The sequence below is a fragment of the Octopus bimaculoides genome, chromosome 16 (genome assembly GCF_046866305.1).
Source record: "Octopus bimaculoides isolate indiv1 chromosome 16, ASM4686630v1, whole genome shotgun sequence".
NCBI lineage: Eukaryota > Metazoa > Mollusca > Cephalopoda > Octopoda > Octopodidae > Octopus > Octopus bimaculoides.
The window spans coordinates 14,811,422-14,823,921 of record NC_142943.1 but is presented as its reverse complement, the minus strand read 5'-3'; the positions used below and the strand labels follow the sequence as shown (position 1 = coordinate 14,823,921).

The 12,500-nt window shown below is 36.0% G+C and overlaps 1 protein-coding gene across 1 annotated transcript in view; it reads left to right on the top strand.

The window, feature by feature from the left end:
* The window catches only part of LOC106876803 (uncharacterized), an 89,652-nt gene extending 79,783 nt beyond the window's left edge, over window positions 1–9,869 (top strand). Inside the window, exon 3 of the mRNA XM_014925511.3 lies at window positions 9,337–9,869. Within this exon, the coding sequence (XP_014780997.1) occupies window positions 9,337–9,416 (80 nt within the window). The 3' untranslated portion in view covers window positions 9,417–9,869. The remainder of the gene's footprint in view (window positions 1–9,336) is intronic.
* Window positions 9,870–12,500: the final 2,631 nt, after the last annotated feature.

Sequence of the window (12,500 nt, the reverse complement as noted above, 5' to 3'; positions counted from 1 at the left end):
CCGTCCTTTCATTGGGCCTTTCGATCTGCTGCTCACAACATACGACATCACTACTCAGTCCGCGGAACTCCTCCCGCATCTGCTGTTGCTCTTTTCTGAGTTCAGCGAAGCCCTCCTTCAGCATCTTCACAACCAAGGCCAGGGATACCTCCTCCCTCCTAGCCTGACCCTTCGCACGAGCACCCTCCGAAGCCATGACGAACAACCAACTCACTGCAGCAATTTATAGATCCCACTTCTGACACCAATTTTGTTACGAACGCCCGCACGCGAAGCACCTCCTCAACACCGAAGAGGGGACTCGCGCACGCGCGAACGTTCATACGCTCAGTGAGCTAGCAAAATTCGTCTGTCGGTACAATCCTGACCGATAATAAAGCCCCGGCTGGAGTACGTAACGAAGAACAACACAGGCAAATAGGACGGGGAGGAAGAAACAACACGAAGACCATGCGTTGGGTAACCTTTTCTTTTTGTCCCGACATACATACATAACATCACAGAATACATTTAAAACATTAGAATAGAGCATTACATAATAACAATTCCAATACATGGCATGACAGTTCAATAACGTTGACAAAGTTTCCAAACAATTATAAGCTTTTCAATCATTTTTACATCGCAAAGTTCGTGTCTCAAGTTTCATTTGACAACAAAGTTCTTCTGCTTCTTTCTTTTGTATTTCTTTTCTTTTCCTTTCTTTTAGAAGCATTTAACAACAACAGTTAACAACTCAGAGTTCTTTTTCTCTAAAATAATATAAAAGCACATTTACCACAACAAAGTTCATTTCCTTCAGGTCTGCTACTTCCACTGACCAAGGTAGTCTGCCACTACGATTCCGTCTCTCTCTGTCCCTCTCTATACATTTCTGCTGACCATAGCTTTATCCGTCAGACTTATTCTTCTCACTCGACTGGCCCCATCTCAACGGGCAAACTGCTGTCTCCCAACCGCTCCGGCTGGCTGCTACAACCCAACTGCCTCGGCTGGCTGCTACCGCTCGACTGCCCCTGCTGGCTCCCAGAACTCCACTGGCCAAAATTCTCTGCTAACTGCTTTTGCCGCCAATTCTTTTTCTCCTATTCATCCCAAATACCATAGCTCATTGTGCTACCCTACCCCCTGCCAAGATGGGTCGGTCGGTACACTCCTATCCTGCCGTTTTCGAACTTTCGCTGACCGAAAAGGGGCAGCTACGCTAAAAATAGCGACGAGACAAAGGAAATACCATTCTCCCCAACTGACCAGAGTACGAGTTCAAAACCTAGCCCGGGAGATAGGGATATAATGCCAACTGTATTTTCGGTCGTCGCATCAATATATATGCCTTTTATATTTCTTTTCATCTTTCAGTCATTGGATTGCGGCTAAGCTGGGGCACCGCCTTAATGAGTTTAGTCGAACAAATCAAACCCAATATTTATTTTTCGTTTTTAAGACGGATACTTATTCCATCTGTCTCTTTTGCACAGTCGTTAAGATATGGGGATGTAAACAAACCAACATCGGTTGTCAGGCGATGGTGGGAGTGACACAGCTACACATACTTACATTGAAACATACATACTTATGTGTTTGTGTGTGTGCGTGCGTGTGTATGTGTTTGTGCTTGTGTGCGTGTGTGCGCGCGCACTCACACGCACACATATATACAAGACGGGCGTCAAAATACTGTTTGTTTACGAAATACACTCACAAGGCCTTGATCGGCCCAGGGACAAAAGTAGAAGACACTCAAGATGCGGAGCAGAAAGAATGAGCCCTAAACCGAATGGTTACAATGCTAGTGCATTGGTTGTTCAAAAGCCAAAACAATGCCAGATGATATAAGGAAAACAGAACGACAATTCCCACTTTATATTTCTAATTTCCGGAGTCTATCGTCAGGAGAAAACGGAAAATAGCATCGAGGTGGTAACTGTTGGTCGAATATACGGGAGTAGGTCGTGACACGAGCAGACTACTACTGATGTGAACCTTTTGTTGTTGTCCGTTGGTCGATCTCTATACAGCAATCTTCTGAAGGAGGGACCGGAGAACATTATGTGTATGTTCAGCATCTCTCTACAGATCGTCCAGTAGATTGCAGTAGTGGCTCAGTCATTAACAGAAACAGCTGTAAAAGTTAATTAAGGCGATTACATTACTCCTGTTCTTTTGCCATTTATATATCATCGAAATATGGCAGTTTCTGGAAGTACATGCTACCTCTGGAATGTGAGCGTTCACATGGTGTGTCCTGACACGCTGGCGTTTGACGAAAGCTATTGGATAGTTTTTATTTTGCAGAACTTTTTGAAATCACATTATACTCAGTTATGCTCATTGAATCTGTTGCGTAACGGGGACATTTCGTTTGTAAGTAGGCGATGTTGGCTCTGGTGGTTTAACACAATCATTTGATATAGCGGATACTTTTAGTAAAGTTCATGATATTGCAAGCATTTGTTCATGGGCGCTAATTGAGGATGAATGATACTTTCCCAACACGGTCTCTGAGAGGTCTTCAAATATATATATTGATATATATATATATATATATATATATATATATATATATATATATGAGCGTCAGAAAGACAAGAGTTACGTAATCACTTTCAGTAGCTTACAACTGTTTCTGCTACAAGAAACAGTGCATTCAGAACTGAGTGACTGTATAACGTCTTATAGCTAAGCTGGAGTTATTAATTTCATTTTGATAACTCCAAGGAGCTATCATTAACAGAAATAGCTGTAAGTTAATGAAAAGTGCTCACGTTAATCCTGTTCTTTGTGATTCATTTATGTAGGTATGTATGTGTGTATGTATGTATGTATGTATGTATGTATGTATGTATGTATGCGTGTATGTATGTATGCGTGTATGTATGTTGCTCTATTGGTGCTTCTGGTCTATTAATATTTGGCTTTCTCTAAAATGTCTGCTTGCATCTTTCTCTTGTGTAACTATGTGTGTGTATTTGTGCAAGTGCTTGTTTGCAGGGTGATGCTACAGCATGGCTGTTACTCAATGACTGAATCAATGAATGTAGATGAAGAATACACATACATTTATATGTCTGTGTGTGTGTGTGCGCGTGTGCATGCGTGTGTGTGTGTGTACATACATAAATATATACATAAATGTGTGGGTATATATATATATATATATATATATATATATATATATATATGCGAGTAAAAATAAATACAAAAAAGGTGGGGTTTTTTTGTATGATTGTGTATAGAGGAATATATTATTTTGTTTAAAAGAGTTCCAACACTGTCTGTTTTTTATGTTTTATTTATATTCCTGCAGAACCAATGTGGGGTATAGAATGTGGAATATACAATATATAATATAATATACAATATATAATATAAAATAAAATAAAATAAAAATGGATGGCACCATGAAATAAAGTATTGAATGTAGATGAAATATTGAGTGTTCAATATATATATATATATATATATATATATATATATATATATATATATATATATATATATATATATATATATATATATATATATGTATATATATGTATATATATATGTACATACGTACATATATATGCATGTATTCACACACACAGACACACACACACAAATGCACACTTTATGTATACAAATAAACACCTCTGTTATTGTGCTGTAAAAATTGTAATTAAGAAGGATAAAATTTTAAGATTAAAAAAAAGTCAATAAATTAGCGAGAAAGAAAAACGATTTCCTTTTCTTTTGATTAATTGTTTGTCATTTTTAGCTGAACACTGCAGGGGTTACAACGAACGTGTCAGCTGATTAATACAAACCAATTAATACAAACCAATTACTACTACTACTACTACTACATTTCTTTGTTGTTTTTTATAGCATTTAGAATACATAACATTCACGTCTTAAGTGCTTAGTCTCTCATAAAATTTTCGTTGACTCAGTTGATGTAATCTTATAAATTTTAGCAAGGAAAGAGCGAGATCGTATGACAAAGGGGATGTATATTTGGTTGACACCGGCTCATGCTGGTGAGGTGAACCAAAGAGTTAAGTGAATTTTAATGAATGAGACGGTATATCGTAATTTGGTGGGGGTGGGAAATGTTTCTGTTACTTGTTGAGGCGGGGCGTCAGAAATAGCTTTGGTGCTTATGAAGTCACAGAAGCCTAAGAGAGCCGCACCGATAAGAATTCAGACAGTTTCAGACAGTTTCTATCCTGTTGCCAACATCTACAGTGTATCCTTTAGAAAACAATTGGCGTGGCACATTGTGACGCAGCCGTTTTGACTTCACCCATTTAGCGTTGTTGATGATTCAATGCTGACTTTTTTGACATCAGACGTTTTAATGTTTCTCTCGCTTCAGTGATTCTCTCCTTCTCTTTTTCTTTCTTTCTTTCTTTCTTTCTTTCTTTCTTTCTCATTCTCTCTCTCTCTCTCTTTCTCTCTCTCTCTCTCTCTCTCTCTCTCTCTCTCTCTCTCTCTCTCTCTCTCTTTCTCTCTTCTCATGTTTGAAAGCATATTTTTCATTATGTATACAAGGAGAGGGAAAGTGTTTATGTCAGTCGTTTTCAAATAATATATCGTATTGTTTTTAATGTATCTCTCTCCCGTTTTCTCCCTACCTCTCTCTCACACTCTTTCTATTTGTATATGATGTATATAATTCTGCACTCGTAGTTGTGTGTGTGTGTGTGTGTGCGTGTCTGCGCGCGCACGTGCGTACGTGTTTGTCTTCAACGCCAAAACGTTTCGTCACCAAAAACAGACTGAATCGCCAGTCAGCCCTGCCAAATCATCAGCGGCAAACAGCTCAATCGTATCATCCCGAAGGAAACAGGGTGTTGTCGTTCAGGGATGAATGACACTGTGCAGTACCTAAACAGGTATTATCTCCCTCATCCTCATCCTCGGGCCGACCGAAGGGACTTGTGGCGCTTTTAGCAGGATCCGTTTTTTTTACTCCGACCTGTAGATAATCTCTTTATCTCCCACCAATCTCAAAAGCTCTGAGAAGAGATATAGACGCTGCGCCTCCCCTCCTGACTAAGCGATTAAACTAATAAGAACTGATAATGCTATATGACTTCAGCCAAAAATGAAAGCTGTGATGCGAACTTGGTTTACTAAAAGATCTATAAACGTTCTTTCTATTTATGATTCATTTGACGGTTCCATATTTAGACGATAAATATGCATTACAAATGGAAATGAACATTGTAGGTTGGTTAGGATTCCCATAATTCATTTCAATAAATGCTAAAAGAAGAAAAGAAGTGAGGTGGTGGGGGTAAGAATTTATTTCTGCAAATTAGCAAGGGAACGTATTTGGAAATACCAATTTCCAATAGATATTTGTGGGAATCCAAAATATTTATCAGTTTCTTAGCTTTGTGCTACCAATTTCACAATTAGAGGAGAGTGATGAAGAAACAAATATAGCTGGATATTACATATGTGAGCAGCAGTAACAAGTGACGAACATTCCTACTGGAAGAAATGCGATGGAGAAACAAAACTAAAAACAAAAAATCTTATAATGAATATTTACCCAAAATGGTTAAAGTTCATGCAATCTTATCTTGAAGCTAGGATTTTTGCAATCTGAAAGAAAATAAGCTGACAGCTTCCTGTAAATATTGCCATATTAACGAAACAAGTAGAGTGTTCCGTTTTAGGAACGCAGCTGATCTAAATGAGAGAGTGACCCGGGATCTGGCATAATTTTGTAACATTCACTTTCACTACAAATCAATCTAACATGATTATTCTGATATACAAGTCAATTAAATATATATGTAATTGTGTGCATGTGCTTCTGTTTATATATGTGTATTCGTATATGCGTATGCGTATATATGTGTAAGTATATATATATATATATATATATATATATATATATATATATATATATACACACACATATATATATATATACCATATATCGTATATGTGTGTGTAGGTGTTTATGCCTTTTAGATATGTACACACATGCATATACATATGAATGGATAAATGTATGCGCGCGCGTGTGTATAAACATGTATATACACACTTATATTGATAGATAGAAAGACAGAAAGGTAGATAGATAAATAGACAGACAGATAGACAGACAGGCAGATAGATAGATAGATAGATAGATAGATAGATAGATAGATAGATAGATAGATAGATATCGAGGAAAAGACTTAGAAAAACAGAGACGGAAGCAAAGACAGATAAGGGTCAAAGGGAGAGAGACATATGCAGTCACTATCACCCCTGTTTGCTAAAGATCAATAGAATGTGAACACAGCAAAAACATAAATTCCTTTATTGATGTTTCGGTCATTACTGTTCGTGTTGTTGTTCTTGTTGAAAATGATGATGGTGTTACTACTGTTGTTGTTGTTATTGAAGTTGTTGTTGTTGTAGGTGCTGGTTGTGGTGATATATTGATGTTGTTGTTGTTATTGTGATTTCTGCTTCTGACGTCAATAATAAGTTTAATCAGCAAACTGCATCTAGAATGTTCTTCTGGTCTTCTGATGGGTTGTTTGACCCTGTTTGAACTTCCATATTGTTTTCATCTGTCGAAAATGAAAAAGAAAGGAAAAAAAGAAAAGAAAGAGAGGATGGATTTTGGGGGTGTGTTGTTTACACATCAGTGTTAAAGCTATACAACACGAAATAATTTCTTTCTGTTTCCAAAAATATTTTATCCCCACCTCCCCAAAAAAACTGATAGGAAAAAACGAAATCATATAACCTCTAGTGATGTTGCTGATGTTCCTTTTTTGTTTCTGCTGCTGCTGCTACTGCTGCCGCTGTTGTTGTTGTTGTTGTTTAGCACCGGCTTTGTCCTGACCGGGCTAACCTATGATCAAGTACATCATTATTTTATTTGTTTTAAACATTGTGTATCTAGGATTATATTTTTCCATGTGTCAGTTGCTTCTCAGGAGAATAGGCTGTATTTTGAGAGAGTTCCAGTCGTGACCATCCAACCACTTTCTCCTTTTATACATAGTGTACGAAGAACTACGTTATTGAATGCGTTGTTCCTTCTTTTATGCTTTGAGATTGGTTAAATAACATTTCAGAGGTATATTTCAGTGGTATTTCTAACAAGCCTACCGGTTGGTATAACCTATCCACATTTTACATTATAGTTGGACATTCTCTTTATTGGCTGTCGACTGGAGATGTTGACTGTATCAACAATATTGCCTTTACAGTAATGGCGAAAAATCACTGAAAATCTGATTTCTTATGAACCACATTTAAGCTCACTTTTCCCTCCAATTATTAACTATGTATCCAGCAAGCCTAACCAAAAGCAGTGCATTTACTCCCACCATGCAGCGAGTATTTTGCTTCATTCCTTTCGGTGGACTTATTTTGTGTTCTCGACTTTGGTCTTTCTTTTACATACCTTCGCCAAATGCTTGATGGAGCGCTTTCTACTTCCTTCTGCAGTTCTCGAATCCTTGCTTCCTTATCCTTTCAAAGTATAATATCGACCGGGTAGGACATCATAGATATAACTACAGACCCGTGATATCGCGGCTCTACTAGGAGCCCTGTATACTGCCATACTTGTGTTTCATACAGCTTCCTAATCCCTTCATATTTTAGGCTATTCCTTGCAAGTTTCTTTTATCATGTTACTTTATCATGTCATTGGACTACGGCCATACTGGACCCCACTTTGAAGGATTTAGTGCAACAAATCTACCCCAGTAGTTTTTTTTTTTTAAGTCTGGTACTTATTCTATTGTTCTGTTTTGCTGAACCTCTATATTGCAGGTATATAAACAAAACAACACCAGTTGTCAAGCGCTGGTGGGAGACAAACACAAACAGAAACTCACACAGATGTGTGTGTGTGTGTGTGCGTGTATATATATATATATATATATACGCACACACATACATATATATGTATATAAATATATTTCACTTAGGCATTGTGATAGTAATGACCTGATGTTAAGAGCATATTTACATATTCTTCAGAACGAAGCGTCAGTCGAGTACAGAGCAGTAATAGGAAAATAGGATGACAAAGGAATAAACAATTATGTTATGAAGTTCATTAGCTTACACCTATTTCTGCTATAAAATGCAATACACTCATAGCTGAAGTTCTCGAGTATCACCCTATAACTTCATCGGAGTTTCAAACATGGAGTACAATTTTATTTGAAACAGCTGTAAAGTAATGAAATTCATAACATAATACTTTTATTCCTTTCTCATCTCATTTTCTTATATGGCCCAATGTGCCACGAAGTGGGACTGAACCCGAAGCCATGTGGTTGGGAAGCAAACTTCTCACTACACAGCCACGCCTACTTGTCTTCCGAAAACACCATCATCTCAACAATCTGTAGATTCTCGTCAAATCATACCACATCATAGATTTGGGACGTTGCTTCGTTATTACGATGTGGCTTGGGAACGAGTGTATTTTCTTCAAATCCACAAGGAGCTTCCAGTCGAGATTACTATTCAGAAGTATGGATCGTAGATTTATTTTGTTTATGCTACATCATTGCCTCTTCTCGCCTGTCCAGTGGAAAAGAGGGTGTAACTTGGTACTGATTCTTATGGCACTGATGTCACTGTGTTGCAGTATTAATGCAGGCCAACAGCAAGGATACTTAATATTTATATTAGCTACCAGATGCCGTAGTTATCATGATAGAAACTTTTATATTGGCTTTTGGAACAAAATATCGTATCATAATATAAACACTTGTTTATATCAAAAGCCAATATGAGAGTTTCTCTCATGTATAGTTTCTTCTACATCCTTGTATAAGTGGGAATAAATATTACCTCTCGGTATTAATACTGCCTCTGTCACTAATATATATCTACCAATTAAAATGGTTTGTGTGCGGCCAAAATTCTTTCGATCGATGGGTGTTTTGCCAAGTACACCAATAACCACAGGAACTATTGTCACCTTTGCGTTGCACAATTTTTTCATCTCTCTGACTGGGTCAAGGCGGTGAGCTGACAGAATACTTAGCTCGCCAGCCAAAATTACGTTCTGAGTTCAAATTCCACCGAGGTCGACTTTGTATTTCATCCTTTCGAGGTCGATAAAATAAGTACTTGTTGAACATTTGGCTCGTTGTTATCGATAAACCCCTTCCCCTAAAACTTCTAGCCTTGAGTGCCAACATTTGAAACAATTATTTTTATTATGATTATTATTATTATTAATAATATTATTATTATTATTATTATTATTATTATTATTATTACCGTTGTTGTTACTATAAACTATCGTTATTATTATTATTATTATTATTATTATTATTATTATTATTATTATTATTATTATTACAGATTCACCAAAGGAGAACTACGAAAGGCGGGCGTCTTTACACAACACATTCATACCTTCGCGAGGTAAGCGATCGACATAAAGAGACCCGAGAAACCAATCAAAATACTTGAGCTTGAGTGACAATAAACGACACTGAACCATTACATTCCTCCCAACTACCACTACCACTACCACTCACATCACTATTACCACCACTGATTTACCAATTAACCAACAAACTAATCAACCGTGATTGCTGCCATCTTGCAAATTGTCCAGTGGTTACGACCAGATACAATGAGATTCGAAGAGATTCGACAAGATATAGTCTGCTTTAAAAACGCTTCGCGTATTAACTGTTTGACGTAATAATCTCATGTTACACAAAAACTTGTGCGTGTAATTTACAGAATGTTTTTGTCGTTATTTTTTTTAATTATAATTTTCCAGTGTTTTCCATAATGGATCCTGCGATTAATTTAGGTTGTATGACAATAAATAAAAAAACTGTTTTCTTTTGAAATAAATCATTCGATAAGGAATCATGAAATAACACAGTGTTGTCATTTTAGTGGTGTTAACGTTAATTCTATTTTCCCGTATATATTTCAGGCAATTGTATTTTGTCTATGCATATGTGGTGTATTTGTGTGTCTGTGCATGAGTTTGTATGTGTCTATTTTCCGTCTCTCCTACTACAACAAATCACACTATATGCTCTTGCATCTACGCATCTTTAGACGTTCGTCTTTTTGTCTGATGCCTCTACATTTATTATTATTTTTTTTTTGTAAGAATCCCTGAGCATCTTGTCGATTGAAACGTCACTTTAGCCAAAATAACGACTAACACTATCCCAGTTGTAAGTATCCAGCTCTTACAATGATTGTTTGCTACAAAGAGATTGTTTTATTAACTCTCCGGTTTTCGTTTTACTTCCTCCTTCCAGCCAGGTCCTCCTTACATAATTTATAAACTATCCCGATCACTATGGACGTGGAAACGTATAAAGCCATGCCTTTACTTGATGACAGCAACAGATAAACAGGGCCTATAAAAGGGTTGATTATCTGATGAAACCCTCCATAAAAAAATAGAAAAACAGGTTCCCTTGTATTTTGAGAGAAGCATCCTCTTCCTGGGACCCGAAAGTTCCGCTTTGCAAAAATCCTGCTGGCAGAAATATTTTCATAAATGCAGGAATGAAATTTGCTTAGAGATGCAAACCCAGGTCTAAATTTTTTTACAAACAAGGTCGATATTTTCAATCTTAATATCAAAACGAAAACAGGAATAATAATAATAATAATAATAATAATAATTATTATTATTATTATTATTATTATTATTATTATTATTATATTTGTATATCACTCAAATCAGATAAATCCAATAATGGTAATGTTTTATATCAGTCCAAAACTGTTTCCACGTCCGTTCGTTTTCGCGATGACGTATTTCAGGAGATTGATCAAAGCGTTTTCAATGTCCCTCAAAAGCTGTAGAGGGTGCGCTTGTACCCCCTACCTTCCCTGCTCTTGAGCCAATGGTCTATTTCTCCGTTTGCCCGCCTACTTCCTATTCTAACCAAAATATTTACCTTCGCCAATCTTGCTGTTGATGTAACATAGAACGTTCCATGATAATATCATAACTATCGATTTTCCCGCAGTCAACCATAAGAAACGTCCAAGCTTTACGACTACGTGGTGCAACGAAAAAAACACTCTTTAGCAAACCATGTGTTGGTAGCAATTGTTAAATCCAAGTATAGATCCTATCCAATCAGTTTACTGCCAATTAGTCGGTTATTATTTGATTCCACTTCCATATTTAGTGTCAGCGCTTACTTCAAATAATAAAAAAAGTTGTTTACAATTTTTATTCATTCACAATCTAGGAAAGCATCAACTATCATTCCGTTGATATAACTTTAACTCTTTAGCATTTAAACTGGTCACATCTGGCCCAAACTGGTCAAATCCAAACTGCCACCCCTACCTGATAATGTCATTCTCAAAATAAGTAATCACATCATCAAAATCTCGAGGCTACGAGATAATACATAATGAATTCAAATGAATGTGAATAAATAAGCATTACATTTGACTGAACAATTTGCTAAAGGGTTAAAGCATCTACATGATGCTTCGACTTGCTAGAAATAACAACCAAATATCCATCAAATCTGGTTTTACTTATTTGTATAAGGAGATGTCACCGCAAGTGATGTAATCATAGATACCCCTGAAAAACCTGGAGGGTCACGGCTGGAAATCCTTTGTTTATTGATCTGCTTAGTCAGAGTTCATAGGGGGACTAAACAACAGCAAAGAGCGGTATATATATATATACATACATATATATATATATATGTATATATATATATATATATATATATATATATATATATATATATATATATATATATATATATATATATATATATATATAATTATGTATGCATGTATGTATGTATATACATATAATACATATATGTAGATATATGTGTGTGTAAATATGTTTTATATATACATACACATAAATGCGCACGCACAAATACACACGCACGCACACCGCGCGCACACGCACACCGCGCGCACACGCACATACACACATGCACACATATATATACATATATAATTTAATATCACCTGGATAATAACCTTGTAATGCGCATATCAAAACTCCTCAACGTTAATCGGCTACTATAGGCCATCATACAGCGGAATATAAATGTGGAAATCTGGTAGTGTACGCAGAGTTCATATAAAAAATTATAAAACAAGAAGACAAAATAAACTGGCTTTAATCACAAACACAACAATTGTATCTGTGCATTAGTAACAGGTGTTAATTTCTGAGTGTTTCACATGTTATACATATTATTATATAACTATAATTCAACAGTATTTGTGTTCTCGCACATCATCAGGTGAGTAACTTTGAGATATACGTTTTAATAAGAATAATATAGAAAAGTCAGCGATAGACAACTGTTACCAATGCACAGAAACGGTCGTTGCGATTTGTGATTAAGGCCTGTTCATTCCATCTTCTTGTTTTATAAATTTATATATATAAATTATATGTGCGTATGTGTATGTCTACACATTGTAATATAATATAATATAATATAATATAATATAATATAATATAATATATATATATATATATATATATA